Source organism: Heloderma suspectum, chromosome 10, assembly GCF_057233095.1.
Source record: "Heloderma suspectum isolate Gila_16-S chromosome 10, 16-S_ref, whole genome shotgun sequence".
Classification (NCBI taxonomy): Eukaryota; Metazoa; Chordata; class Lepidosauria; order Squamata; family Helodermatidae; genus Heloderma; species Heloderma suspectum.
In genome coordinates, this window is record NC_139467.1 from 14,919,811 (window position 1) to 14,944,934 (window position 25,124).

The 25,124-nt window shown below is 46.3% G+C and overlaps 1 protein-coding gene across 1 annotated transcript; it reads left to right on the forward strand.

Annotated features, from left to right (window-relative positions):
- The first annotated feature begins 6,884 nt into the window (after window positions 1-6,884).
- LOC146337776 (interferon-inducible GTPase 5-like) lies at window positions 6,885-16,757 on the forward strand. The gene is made up of 2 exons (XM_084815269.1): window positions 6,885-6,999; window positions 12,229-16,757. Exon 2 carries the CDS (start codon window positions 12,248-12,250, stop codon window positions 13,409-13,411), a length of 1,164 nt encoding a protein of 387 aa, XP_084671395.1. The 5' UTR covers window positions 6,885-6,999; window positions 12,229-12,247; the 3' UTR covers window positions 13,412-16,757.
- The last annotated feature ends 8,367 nt before the right edge of the window (window positions 16,758-25,124 follow it).

Genomic DNA, 25,124 nt, shown 5'->3' on the forward strand with positions numbered 1-25,124 from the left:
AAAAGAAACAGTTTTCCTGGCAACCGACATCCCTACTTCCAGCCTTCCTGTGTTGACAGGGAAATGTAACTCTGTTCATCTGAACGTGGTTACAAAGCTCCATGCAATAAGGAGCCCTACTTTATCGGGGTTTCCAATTGTGCAAAGCTCATTTGAAAGTGGTTGCATTTCCTTATAGACCTTCCTCATCAGACATTGTGAGTGGAAGTGTGGGGATGGAGAATGTGCCCCTCTCCCCTCCATGCTTGAAACTTTTGAACGACTGAACAGGGCTTAAGAATGCAATCCTATGCATGTTTAGACAGAAAAAAGGCCTACCAATAACAGCATGGCTGTCTGGGGCATGCTGGAAGTTGTAGGCCTTTTTTCTGTCTAAACATGCATAGGATTCTGCTTTTAGAGTCATTTTGTTGTTGTTCAGTCGTTAAGTCGTGTCCGACTCTTCGTAACCCCATGGACCATAGCACGCCAGGCCTTCCTGCCCTCCACTCTCTCCCGGAGTGTGCTCAAGTTCATATTCATTGCATCGGTGATGCTATCTAGCTATCTCATCCTCTGCCATCCCCTTCTCCTTTTGCCTTCAATCTTTCCCAGCATCAGGGTCTTTTCCAGTGACTTTTCTCTTTGCATTAGGTGGCCAAAATATTTGAGCTTCAGCTTCAGTATCTGTCCTTCCAATGAGCAGTCAGGGTTGATTTCCTTTAGGATTGACTGATGTGACCTCCTTGCAGTCCAGGGGACTCGTAAGAGTCTTCTCCAGCACCACAGTTCGAAAGCATCCATTCTTTGGTGCTCAGCCTTCCTTGTAGTCCAGCTCTCACAGCCATATGTTGCTACTGGGAAAACCATAGCTTTGATTATACGAACCTTTGTCGGCAAGGTGATGTCTCTGCTTCTTACTATGCTGTCTAGGTTTGCCATAGCTTTCCTCCCAAGGAGCAAGCGTCTTTTAATTTCATGGCTATAGTCACTGTCTGCAGTTATCTTGGCGCCCAAGACAATAACATCTGTCACTGTTTCCATTTCTTCCCCTTCTATATGCCAGGAAGTGATGGGGCCAGATGCCAAGATCTTCGTTTTTTTAATATTTAGTTTCAAACCAGCTTTTGCACTCTCCACTTTCACCCTCACCCTCCAGGGGGCAGAATCTGTAGAGGGAGTCCAAGTTTTCATGGGCTGGATAGTGAACCTCTGGGGGCCAGGTTAAGCCTTTGGGGTGGTAGCTCCCCATTCCTGCCATAAGTAGGAACTCTGCGGCTGTTTGCTGATAAACTGACTTTTTCTTTTCTGCCTCCAGAGCTTTGTTGGCTTCATTAATGCGTGTTCTCAGTCATACATCCACACATGTATGTGTATTTGGCCAACCCATGTCTGAGGATCTTGAATCTAGAGTCATGGGGGGTGTTTCCACCAGCGATTTACTCTGAGCTGGCTATGTGTTGAGGTCGTTTGGGATAGATGACATCGTGGCCATCCAGCAGCCACCCTGGAGCTTACCAGGGAAAACCCGGATTTCCTGAGACTGCTTAAAGTCTGATTCTTTTCCTCAAGTCGGGTTCTCCCCAGTATAGTTGCCATGTGCCCCAACCCCCACATTAACCTCAGGTATGCTAGCCCTGCCCAGGGGTGTGCCTTTCACTGTGACCCTGGTCAAGGGGTGTTTCCCATCTCCCGTCCCTGTGATTCTCAATACAAGCCAATTAGTGTATACTCAAAAGTAACATTGTGCTCAATTCCTCCCAAGGAGCAAGCGTCTTTTAATTTCATGGCTACAGTCACTGTCTGCAGTTATCTTGGCGCCCAAGACAATAAGATCTGTCACTGTTTCCATTTCTTCCCCTTCTGTATGCCAGGAAGTGATGGGGCCAGATGCCAAGATCTTCGTTTTTTTAATGTTGAGTTTCAAACCAGCTTTTGCACTCTCCACTTTCACCCTCAACAAAAGGCTCTTTAGATCCTCTTCGCTTTCTGCCATTAGGGTGGTATCATCTGCGTATCTGAAGTTGTTGATAATTCTCCCGGCAATCTTAATTCTGACCTGTGATTCATCCAGCCCGGCGTTTCTCATGATGTACTCTGCATATAAGTTAAATAAGCAGGGCGACAATATGCAGCCTTGTCGTACTCCTTTCCCAATTTTGAACCAATCGGTTGTTCCATGTCCGGTTCTTACTATTGCTTCTTGACATTCATACAGGTTTCTCAGGAGACAGGTAAGGTTGTCTGGTACTCCCATCTCTTTAAGAGTTTGCCACAGTTTGTTGTGATCCACACAATCAAAGGCTGTAGCGTAGTCAGTGAAGCAGAAATAGACGTTTTCTATTTGTAATTCTCTTCAATAGAGAATTTCCTGGAATTCTCTTGGTTTCTCCATGATCCAGCGAAAGTTGGCAATTTGAGCTCTAGTTCCTCTGCCTCTTCGAAACCCAGCTTGTACATCCGGTAGTTCTCGGTTCACATACTGCTGAAGCCTAGCTTGTAGGATTTTGAGCATCACCTTGCTGGCATGTGAAATGAGCGCAATGGTACGGTAGTTTGAACACTCTTTAGCATTGCCCTTCTTTGGAATTGGAATGTCAACTGACCTTTTCCAGTCTTGTGGCCACTGTTGAGTGTTCCAAATTTGTTGGCATGTTGAGTGCAGCACTTTAACAGCATCATCTTTTAGGATTTTAAATAGCTCAGCTGGAATACCGTCATCTCTGCTAGCTTTGTTGTTAGTAATGCTTCCTAAGCCCCACTTGACTTCACTCTCGAGGATGTCCGGCTCAAGTTCAGAGACCGCACTGTCATGGCTATCAGGGACATTCAGATCTTTCGTGTATAGTTCTTCTGTGTATTCTTTCCACCTCTTCTTAATCTCATCTGCTTCTGTTAGGTCCCTGCCTTCTTAGTCCTTTATCATGCCCGTCTTTGCACAAAACGTTCCCTTGAGATCTCCAATTTTCTTGAAAAGATCTCTAGTCTTTCCCATTCTATTGTTTTCCTCGATTTCTTTGCATTGTTCATTTAAGAAGGCCTTCTTGTCTCTCCTTGCTATTCTCTGGAACTCTGCATTCAGCTGGATATATCTTCGTCTTTCTCCCTTGCTTTTCGCTTCCCTTCTTTCCTCAGCTACTTGTAAAGCCTCATCAGACAGCCACTTTGCTTTCTTGCATTTCTTTTTCTTTGGGATGGATTGAGTTGCTGCCTCCTGAACAATGTTATGGACATCCATCCATAGTTCCTCAGGCACTCTGTCTATCAGGTCTAATCCCTGAAATCTATTCCTCACCTCCACTGTATATTCATCAGGGATATGATTGAGGTCATACCTGAATGGTTTAGTGGTTTTTCCTACGTTCTTCAATTTCAGCCAAAGTTTTGCAATAAGAAGCTCATGATCTGAGCCACAGTCAGCTCCAGGTCTTGTTTTTACTGACTGAATTGAGCTTCTCCATCTTTGGCTGCAAAGGACATAATCAATCTGATTTCGGTATTGACCATCTGCTGATGGCCATGTGTAGAGTCGCCTCTTGTGCTGTTGGAAAAGAGTGTTTGCTATGATCAGTGTGTTCTCTTGGCAAAACTCTATTAGCCTTTGTCCTGCTTCCTTTTGTACACCAAGGCCATGCTTGCCTGTTATCCCAGTGATTTCTTGACTTCCTACTTTAGCATTCCAATCCCCTATGATGAAGAGGACATCTTTTTTTGGTGTTAGTTCTAGAAGGTGTTGTAGATCTTCATAGAACCGATCAACGTCAGCTTCTTCGGCCTCAGTGGTTGAGGCATAGACTTGAATTACTGTGATGTTGAATGGTTTGCCTTGGATTCGTACTGAGATCATTCTATTGTTTTTGAGATTGTACCCCAGTACTGCTTTTCCCACCCTTTTGTTGACAATGAGTGCTACTCCATTTCTTCTAAGGGATTCTTGCCCACAGTAGTAGATATGATGGTCACCTGAATTAAATTCGCCCATGCTTGTCCATTTTAGTTCTCTGATTCCCAAGATGTCGATGTTCAATCTTGCCATCTCATGTTTGACCACCTCCAGCTTCCCTTGATTCATTGATCTGACATTCCAGGTTCCTAAACAATATTGTTCTTTACAGCATCAGATTTTCTTTTCACCACCAGACACATCCACAGCTGAGTGTCCTTTTGGCTTTGGCCCAGCCACTTCACTCTTTCTGGCACTACTTGGAAATTCCCTCTGCTCTTCCCCAGTAGTATATTGGACACCTTCCGACCTGAGGGGCTCATCTTCCGGCGTCATATCTTTAGCCTTGTGATACGTTCCATGGGGTTTTCTTGGCAAGGATACTGGAGTGGGTTGCCATTTCCTTCTCCGGTGGACCACATTTTGTCAGAACTCTCCGCCATGACCTGTCCATCTTGGGTGGCCCTGCACGGCATAGCTTATGGCTTCACTGAGTTATGCAAGTCCCTTTGCCACAACAAGGCAGTGATCCATGAAGGGGTTTTAGTATCATAACATTGTACATTTCATAGCAGTTCATAGCTTAACACTGTTTTTATGTAACAGCAACCTCCACTCAACAACTGGGGGGAGTATGGGTGGGCATGAGGGCTCCTCCTCCCCTATCCTGGTGTGGGGCGTACTCTGGATTCGAACCAGGGTCCTTCTGCATGAAAAACTTGTCCAAGCCAGATATCCTTCAGTAGCTCCTTGGCTCCCAGAGTCTATGACTGGGCATTGGAGTTATGGATGGGGTGGGATGGGGGGCACCAAATGCCCTCTGATTTGTGTTCTTATCTGCTGCTTGGGCTAAGTAGTTAAGGAGCTGCTCCAGGATGTGTCCAGTGTGGATTTGACTCCTGGGTGCATCCTTTCTTTTGCCCCTGACATGACTCCCCCTCCCCAGACATTCAGGGCTGGCTCCAGAGAGGGGCTCTGGTGTCACCACTGCAGACATTCATATGGTGAGGGGGGGATTCCCCCCCCCATTCCATACCGGGCTCAGACTCCTTTCTTCAGGTTCACAGCCCTGCACCACCCCACACCCTTTGGAATGCACCACTGAGGCTGTGGGAGTGGGGGTGCTCTGGCACCATTGCGTGCGCTATGTGGGGGTGTGCTGTGAGCCAGAGGGTGTGGTGTGGGAGTGTCCAGGTCATTGTGTCCTCATTGGCTGCCTCCACATTTCCACGTGTTGCAGATACCATCCTTGTCTGCGGCAGAGGCTTCAGCTATGCTGGGAGGCACATCCATCATTTCTCCACCATGTTTTTATTTCCTTTTTGGCATTCCCCCCCTCCCCTCCCCTCCCTGGCTGAGTGGGCATAGGATTCAGAGGGAGTTCTGCTAGTATAACAGTGGTGTGTCTGCCCCCCTCCCCCAAGGAGGGCCAGCTCCAGAGGGTGGCAAGGCTGGGCATTTGCTAGGTTCCCAAGACCAGCGAAGGGCCCACCATCCTAGCAGCACAATCATTACCACTTTGCACAGAGAATTCCAGAAGATCAGGTTCTGCCTAACAGAATTCCTGGCTAGCATGTCCTGCTTCTACCAGGTCAGGGGAGGGAGGCACTGAGGGTGCCATGCTCCAGGGGCCCCAAAATTAGGGATGTCAGAGATTTTCACCACGAATCTTGGGGAGGCCGAATGACAGCGCATTCGGCCCCCCGAAACCGGTGGCAAAACGGTCTGCCCCCCCGCCCGCCCCCGGGACGGGACTTACCTTCGGCGAATCTTCCTGGCGGCGGCGGCAGCTGCGGCGGCTGCGGCGGCCAGTCTTCCGACCGGCTGACACCACCGCCATTTCCAAGTTAAAAAAAAAAAAAAAGTGATAGGCTACATAAAGATTTACTTAGCCTATCACGGCTAAATTTTAAAAAACACCGTGATAGGCTACGTAAATGTTTACATAGCCTATCATGGCTGAGTAAAAAGAAAAAAAAATGCGCGTACGGAAATGGCGGCACCCATGGGCGCCACCATTTGCGTTCCTTATTTTGGCACGTCTTAGTCTACGTAAACATTTACGTAGACTACGGTGAAAATAAGGGGAACGCAAATAGCGTAGACGCTAAGCTATTTGCGTTCCCCTTATTTTCTCCGTAGTCTACGTAAATGTTTACGTAGACTAAGACGTGCCAAAATAAGGAACGCAAATGGCGGCGCCCATGGACGCCGCCATTTGTGTACGCGCGTGTTATTTTTTTTTTTTACTCAGCCGTGATAGGCTACATAAACATTTACGTAGCCTATTATGGCTGACTGCAGGGACGCAAACGGCGGCGGCTACGGACGCCGCCATTTGCGGACCCAGCTGGCCAGAATTCGGGGGGGGGAGGGACGGAGTGCCTCCCCCCCCAGCCAGAATTTCGGGGGGGAGGGACAGAGCGCCTCCCCCCCGGCCAGAATTTTAGGGGGAGGGACGGAGCGCCTCCCCCCCACCTCGAATCAATTTCGTTAAAAGGTAAGTCACTTTCGTACATCCCTACCCAAAATCCAGACGTCCGCATGGTCCCCCACGAATTTGCAACTACAAGATTGTTGAGCCCATGGAACTTTGGTTTGATCCTGCAGGGCTCTTCTTGTCTTCTTATGTGCTTTGGGGCCAGTAAAAAAATACTTCCCGCCCCCTTCCCCATCTGTTTCATCCTGAGGCTAAAAGCCTCCAGCCTTCTGTACCTTTCTAAAATAACCACGCGAAAAAGCAGAGGGATTTTCCAGTAGAAATCCTGCAGCTGCTTTTAAGTGTAAACTTGATACAGCTGCCTCCCGCTTTCTCAGTAAATCGGATTACTTGTAGCTCCCCCTAGTGGGGAGCCACGATCCAGCTTTTGCTATTGGGAAACCTCTTAAGGATCTTCTTTCAGCCAGTTTCTTACTTTCGCTTTCTATGAGCTTTTTATACAGCAGCGACTGGGAGGGAGAGGGAAGAAAGTAGGCAGAGGTCTTTGGAGGGAGAAACCCGAAAACAGCAGGAATCGGAACCGCAGAAGAGACAAGCGAATATTTGAGCTTTGCTGCAGGCACCCGACTGGCAGCGGGTAAGGAGTTGTGCTTTTGTCCTGGGACTATTTCCATTTCTTTAGGAGCTTCTTTGGGGTAACCAAGATTAATGTATCAGAAGCAGCCGCAAAATGTCTCTCGTACTGTGCTTTTAACCAATCTTAGAGGCAGTCGGTAAGGAGTCTGGTCGGCCTCTTCTGCTTTACTTTGTTGCAGTAAGGAAGAGAAAAGCTTTTTACAAGCAACCAGGACTCACAGTCACCCTTCCTCAGGATGGTGTAAAAGACAGAACCGAACAGAACGGGCTGGAACAGACCCTTAATTATTTTTAAAAATGCCAAAAATAGTGGCATGTTAGAGACACTTGAGAACAACATTTTAAGACTAAACCCTTGCAATAATATATTATTGCTAGCAAACCAACCCAGCTTTCGCGCGGGTTTGAATAGGCCTTAGTTTGATACAGCGAAGCCTTCAAGCTGAGCTATGCAGCTGTCAGAGTTGGATATGCTGTGCCTCCCTGTCTGAGTTAAGCCATGCCTGCTGGTACCCCTAGGTACAGCCCTTGCCATGGTGCACCCCTATAGTCCTCTGGGAGAGCGGTCTGCCCATGCCATTCCTCGGGGGGGTGCCTATAGCAGGAGGTAGGGGGAAGGCCTATACCTCTGTCCCTCTGCTAATCTCTCTTGGCTTCACACTGTATGGATTGCAAAGCTGTGTGCCAGTTAGGGAAGCCTGCCCCCAGTGGCTGAAGGTGCTAGAGCAGGCTTCAACCATATGGACACACTTATATTCATTAAAATTAATGTGTTTAAAAAGAAAATAACTCTGAAGTGCACATTCCCAGGGCCTCCTTAGTATACATGCCACATTTCAGGTGTCTAGCTTTCATGGTCTTAGAGCTATGGCAATGACAGACAGATGGATGGACAGAAACACATCCTCTTTTATGATTATAGGTAATCATATGGTTAAAATGTATGGTTAACATTTGCTCCCTGCCTTGCTGAATCATCATGCCAAGTTTGGTTGAAATTGATCAAATGGTAGTGAAGCTATAAATCTTTAAACATTTTGATTGGCCGCCATTTTGTTTCAAGATGGCAGACACAATTTTGTATGGTGAAAATCTGCTTGCTGCAGTGCTGAATCATGATGCAAAGTTTGGGTGAAATCGATCAAATGGTATAGAAGCAGTAAATCTTTAAAAAAATTGATTGGCCGCCATTTTGTTTCAAGATGGCAGACACAATTTTGTATGGTGAAAATCTGCTTGCTGCAGTGCTGAATCATGATGCAAAGTTTGGGTGAAATCGATCAAATGGTAGAGAAGCAGTAAATCTTTAAAAAAATTGATTGGCCGCCATTTTGTTTCAAGATGGTGGACAAAATTTTCACTATGCCTAAAACCATCCCAGATAGAGGAAGAACCAATCCTAAATGCCTCATAACTATTGGATGTACAGTTTTTGAGTCCATCGAGGACATGCAAAGACTTCCTTTTATGTATATGAATAATAAGTATAAGAGAAGATGAAGAGAAGAGGTTAACCCCATAATACCCAGAACACATCCGAAACAGAATGGAATGGCCCAGAACGCCAACTTCCAAGTGAGCCAAATCTACCAAATTCACCAGTCACACATTACTAGATGGGATTGATATAACAAGCTACAAAACTTCCACGGAAACCACGTTTCAGTAGCAGTTCCGGGCCATAATCCATATTCTACAAAACGGGCCAGAACAGTTACTTCCATGTGAGCCACTCAACCAAACTCACCATTGACACATGACTAGATGGGATTGATATAATAAGCCACAAAACATCCACAGATGTTTTGTGGCTTATATATCTCATCTACTCTGGTGACTTTGAGTTGGCTCACTTGGAAGTTGCCATTCCGTCCTGTTTTGCGGAATATGGAATATGGCCTGGAACGGCTACTGAAACATGGTTTCCATGTAAGTTTTGGAGCTTCTTATATCAGTCTCATCTAGCAATGTGTGACTGGTGAGTTTGGTTGAGTTGGCTTACTTGGAAGCTGCCATTCTGGATCATTTTTCTTTAATAAGGACTGTTGCCCAGAACTGGTACCGGAACGTGGTTTCTGTGTGTGTTTTGTGGATTACTGTATCCCTGCCATGCAGTTATGTGTGACTGGTGAATTTGGTTGATTGTGCTCATTCAGAAATGGCCATTCCGGGCCATTCCATTCTGTTCCAGAGCTGTTCTGGGCATTATGGGGTTAATAATAATATATTATTGCAATGGCTTTAGACCTAAAATAGTGTTCTCAAGTGTCCTTAACACATGCCACTATTTTTAGCATGGTTTTTTTTGAAGTATTGGGGTCATGCCTGCTCTTTCCATGCCATTCTGGCTTTTACACTGTCCACCCGCCCCCCGCTTCCTCTTCATTCGTTTCACTTCCCTACCCATCCAGTTGATTGTTTGAATCACTTTGAGTTCTGTCCTGAAGAGGGCTTCATGCATGCAGCCCGGGGGGCATGGGAATCTGCTCATAGGGGCGATGGGGTGCAACTGCCTCCCTCCGCTCCACCCCCCTTCCCCGATTCCAGACATGACATCATTCTGAGAGCAGCTTTCAGTTTCCAGCTGCACCAGCGAGGCTCAGGACAGGACAGAAGATCAGTAAATTAGACACAGGCGGTGGGGGGATGCCCTTGAGTTTCAGATGCGGGAACACCTGCCTGGTAAGGCAAAGAGGGAGCGGCAGGCAACAGCATGACCAGGCTCCTCCAGCCAAAGTAGCTCCATTCTGAGAGTGGGAACAGTGCTGCGCACGTGCTGCACATGTCTGCCCCATCCATCTGCACTCTCCCATTCCCTGTGACACGGGTGGGCGAGGCTCAGCCAGGGGAAGTCAGTCATAGAATCAGAGAATAGCAGGGTTGGAAGGGGCCTATAAGACTGTTGATTCCAACCCCCTGCTCAGTGCGGGTATCCAAGTCAGAGCATCCCTGGCAGATGGCTGTCCAGCCTCATCTTGAATGCCTCCGGTGTGGGAGAGCCCACCACCTCCCTGGGTAATTGGTTCCATTGTCGTATTGCTCTAACAGTCAGGAAGTTTTTCCTGATGTTCAGCCAGATTCTGGCTTCCTGTCACTTGAGCCCATTATTCCGTGTCCTGCATTCTGGGATGATCGAGAAGAGATCCTGGCCTTCCTCTCTGTGACAACCTTTCAAGTACTTGAAGAGCACTATCCTATCTCCCCTCAGTCTTCTCAAGGCTAAACATGCCCTGTTCTTTCAGTCTCTCTTCATAGGGCTTTGTTTCCAGTCCCCTGATCATCTTTGTTGCCCTCCTCTGAACCCTCTCCAGCTTGTCTGCATCCTTCTTAAAGTGCGGTGCCCAGAATTGGACACAGTACTCCAGATGAGGCCTAACCAGTGCTGAGTAGAGGGGAACTTGTACTTCCCAGGAGTTGGAAGCTATGCTGCTATTAATGCAACCCAAAATAGCCTTTGTCTTTTTTGCAGCCACATCACATTGTTGGCTCATATTCAGTCAAACTCACAGCGGGGTTCCATCAAGTTCAGCTGAGAGTGGCTGTAATGCAAATGGTAGAATGTGGACCTGGAAGGGAGGGTGAGGCTGGCTTTCTGGCAAACCCAGCCAGGCAGCACCAGAGCCTGTTAGGCCCTCGGTTTGGTAGCCTGTGGGAGCACCTTCCTCATAAACCAACCGGGCAGTAGTATGACAGGCTCCCTTGCTGATGCTGAGGATGCAAATCACTGACTTCCCATCCTGTTCCACCTGGTGTGGGCCCCTGACTGAGGGCTCCTTCACACGGGGCTTTTATCCTGCTATGGAGATTGCTCACTCACAGAAGTTTGCGGGTCCTGTACATGATGCAGTCATCCTCCAGGGAACCTCCCGCTCTTTGTGAGCTCTACTGCATTGTTTTCAATGATGACGAAAATCTGGCATTTTCCCTCCTCCCACCATGGAGTCGATATAAATGAGGGCATACTGTTTAAAGTTGCATTTATTGCAAATAGAACAACAGCACCACCTAGTGGATTTGTAATGAAACACAGAAGTTTAGCAGTTTTTTTAAAGCCTCGTGGAAAGGACCTGATCTAATCCCACAAAGATTCAGGAAGCAGAAGCCCTTGTAAACTGCAGGATTTTTAGCCTTGTGTGATGAAGTCCTGAATTCACTTTAATTTAAAGTAAACCAATGAGTTGTTTTCCAGTCCACACGTGATGTGAACACAGGAACGTCACCCATCTGGGAAGTGGAGGGTAGGGTGGGTGTTGTTTGTAAGGACAATCCCCGGCAGTCCCAAAATCACAAGGGAAGACTTATTCCTTACGTACGCTGACTTTTTGTGGCTTAACTCCCCTTCCCCCCTTGATGTATCCAGTAACCGATCGCAACAGACAAAACAGATATGTGGTACAAGATTGACCCCATGTTAAACAAAAATGGTATCAGTTTAAATTCATGTGTCTAATTTAATTAAAGTTTTTTGGGGTGTCTGTAAATTTTTGTCTTTCCCTTGCAGGTCCTATTTTGATAACTAATCTTACAATATTTAGTTTGGGGGGCTATAATTATGGTAAAATTCTTTCTCTCACTGATGAAGACCTCACTGGTTGAAACGCGTCTGGGACAGGTTTATTTGTACTTGTATAGCCTATTATTATTGCATTAGAAACCAGCAACGTCACCATGTTTGTGGACTGTCTAGTTTCTGTTTTAGTATAAGTTTATATGTTCCAGTATATTAAAATTTTTATAAATATGTGTTATACTTGGTATTAAAGATAAGTCATTTACATAAATTTTATTTAAGCTTACTGTTATGGTAGCTCCATCCTTATCTTTTATTATTTATAAGCTCTCTTAAACCCATTTGGCTCCTCTTGTCGGGTCTGGTTTAATATAAGACCTTTTATTGATAATTGTGTTGTTTTGGGTTGTTTACCCTCAGTCATCACTGAGCAAAAGTCTATTTTTTTAAACCTTCATTTTTATATTTAAACAGTGAGCTATTTATACCAGATGACTTGAAGTCTGTCCTGTGATGGGCATCCCACCTTTACGTACCTTCTGCGCTACATTGCAGAGTGACAGTGATGGAATCCAGAAACTGAATTCCATCTGTAAAGTTTTGTAGCATGACAAGTCATTGAATAATAAATAAATAGTAAAGGTGGTGTTACTTTTAACAATGACACCATGAGTTTATTTAGGCTAATGCTAAAACTCTTTCTGCGTCTTTCCTCTGCAGTTCACCAACATCCGTGGCTATGGAAGACTTCAAGGATGCTGTTTATCAGGGGAAACTGACAGATGCTGTGTCTATTGTGTGGTCAAAACCACCACAGTACTTTACCAGTACTTGTCTCCACATTGCTGTAGTAGGAGAGCCAGGCTCTGGGAAGTCCTCCTTGATCAACACCATGCGAGGCCTAAGTGTGACTGACCCAGGTGCTGCCGAGACTGGCATTCAGACAACGACACTAGAGGTCAAGGATTACCAGTATCCGGTGCTTCCAGGGGTCACCCTTTGGGACCTCCCAGGAAAGGCAGCATCACTTTCTGGTGAGGACATTTTTTCTAAGAAGGTAGACTTGAATCGCTTTGATTTCTTCATCGTAGTTGGCTTCCAGCGTTTCCGATCCACCCATGCTGACCTGGTCCATGAGATCCAAAACATGGGCAAGGGATTTTACTTTGTGCGTACCAAAGCAGACCTAGACCTGGAGGCATCCAGGAAGCAACGGCCATCTGAGTACAACGAGGAGAAGATCCTACTACTCATCAAGGAAGACTGCAGAGACTGCTTGATCCGCGAAGGGGTGAGCAACCCACAAGTCTTCATAGTATCCAACTGGGAGTCCGACCGCTTTGATTTTCCCCTCCTACAGGAAACTCTGAAGAACGATCTCTTGAGGTTGAAGACGCAAGCTTTTCGGCTCAGCTTGCCTAGCATCTGTTTACCTGTCTTAGACAAAAAGAAAACCGACATGAAGAACAAGATTTTGGTCAGTGCCCTTTGCATGGGGGTCATTGCGTCTCTTCCAGTCCCAGGTCTCTCGCTCCTTCCTGCCATCTTACTGTTTATGAAGTTCCGCTCGTGGTGCTACCTTGACTTTGGCCTGGATGATCAATCCCTCTCAGCTCTTGCTCATCTTGTTGGGAAGACAGCAGGAGCCCTGAAAGCAGTGATGGAGCCGCTGGCGATAACCTCCGTGGCTTTATGGAGGTTGCCAGACTTAGTAGGAGCCTCAGTGATGATAACAGAATATTACCACTGGCAGCATTTCCCAGTCCTTGGCTGCCTGCTGTCGGGAGGAATTTCACTTCTTTCCACCTATTTCATGCTACAGAAATGTGCATCAGATGTTGTCAATGACACCCAAAGGGTTCTGACCAAAGCTCTGGCAACAGAGGAGAAAAAGTCCATTTAGCAGCAAAGACCCAAACGGATACTACTCCAGTGATCTCATTTCCTGCAGGGTTCTGCAGATTCTGAAGTGACGTCCTGCAAGCATAGAATTTGGATACTGGGCAATGCATTCAGCATAATGATAATATCAGCCTCCTAATATGTTTGTATGTATGTATGTATGTATGTATGTTATAAGACTAATATCTGGACCATATGGCCGCAAAGGGTAGGGACAGATAATAAGGATGTGTGTAATCCATGCTTTAAAAAATTAGGACACTTTCTACCCAGGCAATCCAAAAATCATACAAAAAAGTGAAAAAGGGGGTGGCGGGCATATCTCTCTTAAAACTACTTGCTGCCGACTCAGGGAAGGTTGGCATTTTAAGTGTTGCCCTGACACCTGGGGGTACCCTCCTTCCAATCTGCCCCTCCTGGGGTCGGCAGCAACTACTGGGTTTGAGTGGCTACCAGAGCCTTCTTTAATTCCTTAGGCTGCAGTCACAAAGTCCTACAATCCTGGCAGTGTTTGGGGGAACAGATGCAAGGAAGACACAGGACAGGCCACTTGGCACTCAGCTCTCCAACACCTTGCTGGCACCTCTCAGCATCTGCCGCCTGAGCTTTGTTCTGCCTAACAATGGGGCCGGCCCTGGAGAGTGGGACCACACCCACTAGCTCTGCCCTCTCTGCTATGTCCCTGTCGCCTGTCCCCAACGTCTTACAGGCGTTAAACGGGCTAGGTCTGGAGTGGGGGGCCTGCCCTGATCATGGCGTCTCCCAGAGCAATTTAGAACCCTGATTTAGAAAATGACAGAGGAGGAAGGGCCACATGCACGGTCCCACACTCCCCCCTCATGTGATTGTACTCACATGAGGGAGAACAGCCGACTAAAGAAACCACAGTGAACGTACTTTAAAACAAAACAAAACCATCACTTTAAGGCGCAATCCTATGCATGTTTAGACAGGAAAAAAAGCTTACAACTCCCAGCACACCCTGGCTGTGGGTCTTTTTTCTGTCTAAACATGAATAGTGTGAAGGTAGGCCTAACTAGGGCTGTGTTTCCACCAGCAATTTACTCCAACCTGGCTGCATGGTGAGGTCTCTTTGTTTCCTTGACATCGTGGCCATTCAGCACCAACCCCACATTTTATTTGCGGAAAAACCGCTACTTCTGAGACTGGTTATAGTTGTCAGGGTGGAAACTGAGCCCAGAGAGCCTCAGAGCAGTTCGGATTCTGAGGAGGAACAGCTATCCATGGGAGAGGGGCCAGCTCATCCCTCACAGGCTCAGCACCTGGCAGAGATTCCTCCTGCCAGCATTCCAGAGATAGATAGCGACCTGGGTAGTGAGGAAATGCGGGAGGGGGGCTTCTTAGACGCTCGACACAGACGCAAAGAGCGACGAGCGATGGAGGGCGCAGAAAGGAGGCGTAGCGCCTGTTTGGCGCACAAGCAACGGCCGCCTCCCATGGACCCAAGGGAAAGAGGGAGGATCTCTCCCGAGCCCATAAGTTCTGGGTCTTCAAGTGACTCTCTTTCAAATGGGGATCAACTGACTACTTGAAACTTAGGCTACCCTGCTGTTCCTTGCTTAGTCGCTGGTGATTAGCATCTGAAAGAGTCATTAAGTTGTAAAAGAATTAAAGCTTTGAAAAGAAATCCTTTTGTCTGTGTCTTGAGTTGGCTATTGGAATCTACTGGGAGAAGCTGCCAGAGCGCTCCTGACAATAGTCCGACTTTTCCAGCTTCCTTCAGCTCTGTTACTGACCTGTTTCCGCAACCGCACTGGGTTCAGTATCATAGTCCTGCCCATGAGGCATATAGCCCGGCCTCTGTGGGTATGTCGCTCATGACCCTTTCCCTCCCTGTTTTCCAGAAGTTTCATCGCCATTTTGGAGCAGGATGCCGAGGGACCAACTTTTAAAACATCATTGAACATAAGTGGTAGAAGACTAGTGCATATAAGCCTGCTATCACGGGCAAGCAAGTACTCCCACCACAGCCTGAAAATCAGGTTTATCTGCTTCCCCAGAACTACATGTGGGGAGGATCCATAGCTAATATTCCTTTGTGTCATTTCAAACAGGGAAAGGATGCTGCAAGCATCACAGTCTAGTTTTCATATTACATGCTAAGTCGCTATCTCATTGTCACACTATTGTGCAGGTCTTCAATCAATATGCACACCCTCTATGTCAGTATCTTCCTAGGTCTCTATCGCTCAATCGCGAAATAGCGCTAACATGCATTTGTGCTATCACATGATGGCGTCCAGAACAAGCCCCCTTGACCTCAACAGGAGTCAGCAGGCACCCTGGACTGATGGACTATCCCGTGATAGCGCAAATGCATGTTAGCGCTATTTCGCGATTGAGCGATAAGTGATAAAGTCCCCACAACATACTGACATGGGGCGGGGTGCGTAGTGATGGAAGACTTGTGCAAGAGTGTGATAATGAGATAGTGACTTAATGTGTGCCTGCTAATGTGGAAGCCTTAGGGGTGCCTCCTAATGTGGTAGCCTGCTATTTAGAGGAGAAGGAGGGAAAAGGGGACAGAATCTGGCATACGTCCAGGAAGTCTACTCAAGAAGTAACTCCTCAATGAGGCTTGTTCCTGAGATTGCCATTAAGGAGAGTCGAGCCTGGAGGGGGGAGCCTCTCTGATTGGTTCAGCAGCCCCTGCCAGTCTGATGATGTTCACTTCCAATCCTCCCACCCCAATGGGAAGTATGTTTCTGCCAGCAAAGGGGGAGAGGGAGGGGGGACTCAGCAAGAGGAGGAGGCAGGAACATGGATGAAGTAATCAGACCCCACTCAGACTCCACCCAGCCATCAAGAAAAGAATTCGATTAAAGCTCAGTGGAAACAGCACAGAGCCCAGGCTACAGCGATGATAAGCCAGGACTTTAAGCGCTGTGGAAACTGGAAAAGGAGCAAATGCGATCAGGGAAACATCGCAGCACAGTTGCAAGCCAGGTGAAGCCAATAGCGTGGAAACACACCCTAGGCCTCTTTGAGTAGTTGGGTTCGGGCAACCATCCAGGGTGCCTGATGGGATTGAAATAATGTATACATGTCTGACCACGAGAAGGTAATTGTAACTTCCTCTTTATAGGCAGGAAATTCCTTTTTTAAGGCGTAGCTTAGTACCTTAGAAGTAAGAGATAATGTTGCAGCTGTGCTGATAAGACTGTTACTGAGTTCTGATTCGTTCCTGAACATGCATAGTGTATTTTCTTTGTTCTCCAAGTTTCAGAATGTATAAATATACCGTTTCTTTTTTTGAGCAGACTCAGTTTTCAGCTGATTCCCACAGCTGTGTTGTGCTTTAATAAATTCCTGAATGTTTAACCTAACCTGCCTTGGATATTTCCTTAACAATAGGATTGCGCCCTTAATCTTGAATAAACTCAGTAGCAACCTCACTGTGATTTTTTAAAAATACTTTGTTTTACTGTTCTACATTGAGATGAGGTGGATTCTTTCCTCATTAATTTCATTCCAGTGTTGATTGATGTCTAATATTTCTATCATCGCCCTTCTGGCTGTGCTCGCATATCATACAGCGATTTCCAATGGATGCAATGCACCACGAAATTATCCTGTTGAAGTAACGGGGCTTTCTGGGAGGAACGTCCTTACGGATTACATCCAGCCTCCCCCTAGGAACACACCACCCACGCTCCATAAAACTATCGCTTGCTTTCTTCAGCTTGCCTTTGTCAAGTGAAACTGTTAACAATGCTCATTCACAGCCAAATCTGTTGGGTTCAGATGCTTCTGCAGATAAGAAGGGCCAGTGTATAATGTATGAAGTAGGGAGGGATACATCTCAGGGGAAAATAGTACAGCAACAACAACAACAAAAGCTGCACTTACAAGTAGAAAATGAACACTGCAAGAGGAAGTTGGCTCGACTGGATCCTTTCTTCCTGATGTGCTAGTTTTCTATATGCAGGGATTTAAAAAAAAACTGTAGAGAACATTTAAAAATGTTATTTTCCATCTGTGGGCTGAACTAATACAGCTCACATTTGCACTTCATTCTGCTCCATCCATTGCTCCTGCAAAATGATGGGCTCAGGGCAGGGACTGAAAGGATTCCCATTCCTATTTTTAAAAATCTAAATTAGCACATGGAAATCCTACCTTGAGTTCCATTTTTTTTATTATACTCACTTAGCTGAAGCAAGCCCCATTGAACTCAGAGGCACTTACTTCTGAGTAGACATGTATTGGGTTATACCGTTAGTCTATATTTTATAAAGCTTTCCTCTGTTTTTCTGCATTTCATTCTGTTTATTTATTTTATCTTTTTTCTGCTGTCATTCGCCAGCCTCATTCACATCCCCTTGCAAAAGTTCTCCCGCACATGCTCCTTTGACGTTATGAGACTCGCTCACATTCCAAAGCCCTGTTGTATCTCTGAAGGCTTTGTCAAGTTAGCAAAACATGGACACACCCCAAATGCCTGGCTTTACATGCCTTGTCAGATACTGGCAATGTATGAAACAGAAAGGGATACATCTCAGGGAGAAATAGTATAGAATAACCCTTCATTTCCTAATAGCGGTTTTGGTGAACGCCTCAACCAGCAGGAAACCTTTTTTTCATTAGCCCCTCCCCTAGTGATATATAAGAAGGGTATGGCATAGACTGAGTTCATCTCAACAAGGAAACATGCCAACATTCGAATGAAGATGGGGTATACCAAGAGCAGGAGGGGAAGATGTGGTAGCCACTGCATATTTCTTACCTGACACAAGAGATCAGAGTCACGGACATTCTCAATGAACGATTGTCTGGTAAGTTATTCACTTTTTGTTTGGGTGATTTGTGTTACAAGAGAAGCCTCACTGGGTCAGACAAATGGTCCAGTTTACACAGCCTTGTTGCTTGATAAATTTAGAACATGATTTCACACACACTTGAAACTGGGTACATTTTTGCAATTCAGATCTGATTCTGGTAATTTTGGTGTTTCCAGTGTTAAAATTTGAAACAATCTTGTGAAACTTAGCTCTGAAGTACTGCTGATTAAAGGAAAAAGTTGGGGTCATAATTTGAAATATCTTTTCAGCTAATACGAGCTGTATTTTTGGAACAGCCTCATTTTGCATCATTGGGCATGCTGTAAAAAGATCATCTGGATAACATTTAACCCCCCACCCCTTTTGAGCTTTAATCTTACAATTGGGGTGGCACCTTCTGCAAACAAGGAAGGGGCCTTATTTATTATCAAGATGTGTACATCTTCGTTCCACCAGTGGCATGCCCAAAGCAATGTATAACATTTTCTCACAAGAAAATACAGCCAGCTAACTCAGTTTGGGCTTCATTGTTTTGGGGTTGTCAAATACACTTGGGAAATTCTCTAAACACAATGACCTGGTTTGCACAGTATGACAACCCACCATGGCTTAATTTAGACATGAAAGCTGTTGCATTGCACCTTCTTTGCATGGCACAGATGGGCTTGCCAGAGCTTGTCATGGCTTGTCATGTCACGCAAACCCAGGCAGCAGAGGTTGCTTGAGGGTTAGACAAGTTTCAAATAGCCTCGTGGCTTGTTTTAGGGTTATTTGAGGGATGTCTAACCTTGAAAGCCTGCTGGCTGGCTTTACACAACATGACAAACCCTGGCAAACCGGACACTTGCAAGCACCATGCAGAAATGGTGCCCCTGGGGTGCCAGTATGACGCAGCAACCCTTGTGGATAACTTAAGCCATGGTGGGCTGTTGTGTCGTGTGAACAGGCTCAATAAAATGGAAGACTGAGTCAGCAAACAATGACAACATTACAAAACAATAGAATGACATTCCCTCACAAAAAAGTTGGGATTTACGTAACCTTCACTAATTTCCTAAAAGTCAAAAATGGAGAATTGGTTGAGCTTTTGTGGGGAAGCAGTTCCATCCATCGAGAGCCCTAGTTCAGGTGACCATAGGATATGTTTTCCTCACAGATGGAACATGTAGTGATGCCAACTCAAAACATCTTAGCTATGGATGTACGAAACCCCTACCTTCCGTTACCAGGGGGTGTGTCCACGCGAGGGGGGAGGTGATCCGTTCCTCCCCTCCGGAATCCTCCAGAGCGGCTCTGTGTCTGGAGGATTTCACGGAGCCGCACTCTGGCTCTGTAGTGCTGGCAATACAGTAATGGCAGCAGCAAATACTGTATTCCTTGGAGAAATACAGCCACAAATTGCATATTGGACGCCACTTGCGGCCGTAATGCAGCCATTTACAGCTCTATTTAGGTAAGAAGCAGTGCTTGACATCCACAAGTGGCGTCCACGACACCATTTGCGGCTGTATTTCTCCCAGCGAAACAGTAATGGCGGCCACTGGAGTGCCAGTCCGTGGGGAATCCTCAGGAGGCGGAGTTGAGTGGTGCCGTTCCGCCGCGGATTCCAGAATCCACGGATTCCGTTCCGCTGCGGATTCTTTGGAATCCGGCCTCATTTGAGTCCATGGCGGAATTCTCCACCATCCCTAATCTTAACCTATTGGGTGGATGCTTGGAATCACCAGCGAGGGGTCCAATAACCACTGAATATTCCCATCTCTCACAGCGTCCCCACCAATATGCTCAACATTATGTGGTAGAGTTTCCAGAAGTCCTTTGTGTGGCTGTTTCCATTCTCTGTTACTCGCTACAATGCGGCTCTTTTCCATTTCTCAGATCTTCCTCCCCCTCAACGGTTCGATGCTCAAAGTTCACTTTGAGGTTTTGTGTATCGAAAACTCCCAGCGCCATGATGTGTCCACTTACCCTGTGCTTTTTCCTGGCTTTCCTGGGTGTGGCCAGTGCTCTTGATGGAAGGGGTAAGTCTCAGAGCCAATTCAGAAAGCATTTATTGGCTCTATGCTAAGTGTGTTTACTCAGAAGCAACTCCCAACCGAGTTCAATAGGACTTAACTTCCTAGTAAGTGGACGTAGGATTGCAGCCAAAGGCTGGCCGTTGTTGTTTAAACAGATTGATTACTTTTAGGGCTGCAGGGTTTAGTCAATTAAGTTAATTAATTAAAAACATAACCATTGATTAAGAAGTCCCCAATTAACTGGTCTGCAGATTTTTTTTTTTTTTAAGAAAGCATAATTATTAATACAAGAGTGATCACATGAAGTCATGCTTTTGGCGCAGGGTAAAGGATGGAACACAGTTTGACGAACTGTGGAGACAGGGATACTACATGGATTATTTTTAATGATGATGACGATGGTGTATATTCAACCTCATTTGCAAAAAAGACATCAAGATGGTGTACAACAAGTTAAATCATTAAATTGTACCAGGATGTTCTGAGAGGCTGATGAAAATCTGAATCTCCTTGCAGGTACATCCTCTTCCATGGCTCCTGCAAAAGGTCACACAACAGCCCAGTGGCTGAAACACACAAAAGGCAGGCAACACATTTTTTCAAGAACACCCAAGAAAGTGGACGTTCCTGCAGAAAACGTAGCAGCAGCCATGCAGGAGAAGGAAAGCATAGTCATGGCCCAGAGCACAAAGACAGCCATGCCATCCAGGGTAGCAATGAGCGGATGGCACCCTAGGAAACTTCCCAAGATGCAAGGTCAAGAAGAGGGCCAACTGAGTTCTCTGGCCAGAATTATGCAGAAAATGGAAAGGGGGCCCCTTCCTAAGGCTAGGTTGGGAGCATCCGGAGCTTCCGTGGTCCTCTCTACCCCCACGACTGGCTCAGCAAGTGATGACATCCATGTGGGAAAGACTCTGTTTGAGAGAGGGATGAGGGGGCAAGTAGACATGCATGGGCAGGAAAGTGAGCAAACTCAAATCCCACAGAAACAAAGTCTTGATCGTCGCGTCCCATTCCGCCCCATCATACCCCCAAATCGTCCCTTTGGCCAGCACCCACCTTCAGGGAATAAACCCCCAAATCGTCCCTTTGGCCAGCGCCCACCTTCAGGGAATGAACCCCCAAAGCCAAAACCCCCAAAGCCAAAACCCCCAAAGCCAAAACCCCCAAACCCAGGCATACCCTATGTACCTAACAGCGGACATACCTCTGACTTTCCAAACCATATAGGCTTGTCTCCCAATGCTTCTAACCCCAACAGAGGAGTCCAAACACCCCGGAGCATATCATCCACTAACTTTCTACCTAGCGTTGCTGGACTACTGGTGACCCTCCTGATCTCTTGAGCTCACACAGCTTCCCATTCCTGTCCCTTTGCAGTCCTATGTGGAATGCAGCCAATTGATACGTTACTGAGATGCCATGGTGGTTTTCCAAAATGTGCTCCCCTGCATTTCTGGCTCCACATCTCTCCAGGTGCTGGGCTGTGTGGGCATCAGCAATCCAATGGGGAGTGGCCCTGGATAATAATGGCATGATCAGAATGCTCCCATGTGGTCCAAGCTTCCATACATTGCCACAACAACGGGGCTTCCCATAGGGGGGAGTGACTTTTCAACAGCAATCCTGTTAACAACCACACTGCTATGTTAGCATAGCAATCAGGCTCAACGTGAACAAATTTGAACAAGTTAGAACAGGTGGATGATTCCATATATGTCCTTTGAGTCAAGGCTTGGCAACAGAGGGTGTGAAGAACCCCTGAGAAAACTCAGAGTCTCACTTCTCCGCTTACGTATCCCCAGCCAGCCTCCACACATTTGAGGAGGGATTGCAGCCAAAACGGCAAAGTTTTCAGAAAGATTTGGGTGCTGTTCATCGCACATTTTAGACTCAGATAAATCTGGGCATATGCAGACTCAGGGTCATTTCCACACATTATGCAGGTGCACACCAGGGTTTCCAAAGAAGGTACACACCGCAGGAAACGGGAGCCAGTTCTGACCCCCTAACGAAAGTAGGTGTATGATACACATGGCTGTAATTGTTCAAACTTTACATTTTCAAGAGGACACTTAAATCATCTTAGGGGCACAGCTAAAAACATACCTGAAATGTATTAAATAATATCTGAGTCAGAAGACTTGCTCAGTCTGTGAAAATGCATGGAAAAAATGACAACTTGTGTTGGCATCAGCATGTATAAAATATAACAAATTTCCTTACTACAGACTCAAGCAGGCTGTGACAGGTGTGGTACAATCCCTTTTACAGGACTACATCATGGCATCTGGCCCTATCACTTCCTGGCGTATAGAAGGGGAAGAAATGGAAGCAGTGACAGATTTTACTTTCTTGGGCTCCAAGATCACCGCAGACGGTGACTGTAGCCATGAAATTAAAAGACGCTTGCTCCTTGGGAGGAAAGCTATGGCAAACCTAGACAGCATAGTAAGAAGCAGAGACATCACCTTGCTGACAAAGGTCCATCTAATCAAAGCTATGGTTTTCCCAGTAGTAATGTATGGCTGTGAGAGCTGGACTATAAGGAAGGCTGAGTGCCGAAGAATTGATGCTTTCGAACTGTGGTGCTGGAGGAGACTCTTACGAGTCCCCTGGACTGCAAGGAGGTCAAATCAGTCCATCCTAAAGGAAATCAACCCTGAGTGCTCATTGGAAGGACAGCTACTGAAGCTGAAGCTCCAATATTTTGGCCACCTAATGTGAAGAGAAAACTCTCTGGAAAAGACCCTGATGCTGGGAAAGACTGAAGGCAAAAGGAGAAGGGGACAGCAGAGGATGAGATGGCTAGAAAGCATCACCGATGCAATGAATATGAACTTGAGCACGCTCCGGGAGAGAGCGCAGGACAGGAAGGCCTGGCGTGCTATGGTCCATGGGGTCACGAAGAGTCGGACACGACTGAACAACAACAACAACCACATATGGGTGTATGTGAAAATGTCCTTTCATTAAAATCCCTACACTTATTTGGTTTTTATCTGCTGCTGCTGTCTCTTTTTCACACTTGATTTACAGTAGATTATTTGTTTTAAAATTATGCAAGCCAGCTTGAGTGAGAGATATACATATAGATATAGATACAGATATAGATATGCATGCCCAATTGCATAAGCAGCCTAAACCACTGTAGTTCTGAGGAAGGCGATACCCTTACACTAAAGCCACGTGTGGTCTGTGAGCCATGCCCCAGCATAATCTACAACATCACAAGGAATTTGAAGGGACATCCCTTGGGTCATGCAGTGGAGCAAAATTGGGGCAGCAATCTCCTACAGTTGTCATTTCCGTATGGATATTATTGAGACATATGATCTACTTGCATTAACATATATATTTGAAAGAAGTGTTAAATCGGTTTTTTCTCATTATTTTTTTCTTCCCCTCTTTTCATTTGTTGTTGTTTTGTTGCTGTTGTTGTTTTGTTGTTGTTGTTGTTGTTCTGTTTGCAAATAATTTGAAAAAATAAATAAAGACTAATTGCCATATTGAGGAGGTATTGGGGGGGGGATGTCACTGCTGGGGAGAGAGATGCCAGTACTTGATCCTGGGACTTTCTGCAAGCAAAGCACATGCTCCACCACTGGACTATGTCTCTTCCCCTTCTCTGTAGCAGAGACATATTTGCGTCTCAGTGGCGAAGTGAATTTTGAAGTGTAGGCGCTCATTGTGACAGTCCCTCTAGAGACCCCAAAATTAGGCTGCTGTGTTGATCCATATCAACAAATCAGTTCTAGCAGTTTTCATCTCCACCAGAAACTAGTCTTTTGTAAAGCTAATGAGTCTTAATTGCCAAATCAAGACCAAGGCACCCTAAAATATTTTGCATTACAGCAGGGAACAAGAGCCCGGCTCCCATGGGGCCTGGAGAAAGAAGCCACAGTGGTGTATTTCCTGAGCCGGGTGTGGGGGTTAACATAATTACCCTTGGCAGCGCGGCTTGTTCTGTCATGCAAACCCGGCCAGGGTGGCTTTTTGTGATGGTTAACAAGCCGTCCCCAAACCCTACATCCCAGAATCCAGTTGGACTGCCTCCCCCCACCACACACACACACACACACACACACACACACACAGCTAACTGACATCATGGCCCTGTGGGGGAGAAGAAGCAGCGAGGGCGCAGGCAAAGGGAACATCAGGGCCTGCTCCGGTTGGACTGCCCCTCCTTCGGGAGATGAGAGGGGGAAACACGGCCATCCCACCAGCCCTGCTGACAGTCTACCAAATTGTTTTTTCTCCCTCCCCATTGCCTTTTCCTTGTGTGTCATGTCTTTTTTAGACTGTAATTCTAAAATTACAAAATGTAGATTCCTTGTTCATTGATTGTAAGCCACTCGAGAGCCTTTTTTGGCTGAGGAGTGGGATAAAAATACAATAAATAAATACAATAAATAAATAAATACCATGGGTTCTGGGTGGCTTGTTAACAATGGCAACGGGCCACCCTTGCCAGGTTCCCATGACATGGCAAGCCGTACTGCCGAGGGTAATTATGCAAATCCCCCCAGCGTGCAACCAGCACCTGTAGGGTGGTTAACAAGCCACCGTGGCGTACTAACCACCCTACGATCATGCAAACCAGGTCAGCATATTGTTGCTGGAAAAAATACAGCTAAGCTCGGAGGGAACGAGGAAGTCTGACCGGGTAGGGTGGCAAATGACATTAATGTCCCTGCTAATAAAAAAAGCCCCAACGTTGTGTTCCTGTGAGCCCTGGCTCTACTATACCACTGATGTTCCTAAAGAATAATCACATTTGTCCTGAAAGATGTTGAGGGTGTGTGGTGGGGAGATTGCCTTAAATGGCATCCCTGCCTGTAAGTTGTGTCAATGAGAAAATTTCACCAGCGGCAGACTTTGGGCTTCTCCA

Excerpts from the sequence above, each read along its gene's own strand:
- LOC146337776 (XM_084815269.1), top strand. The coding sequence starts at position 12,248 with ATGGAAGACTTCAAGGATGCTGTTTATCAGGGGAAACTGACAGATGCT.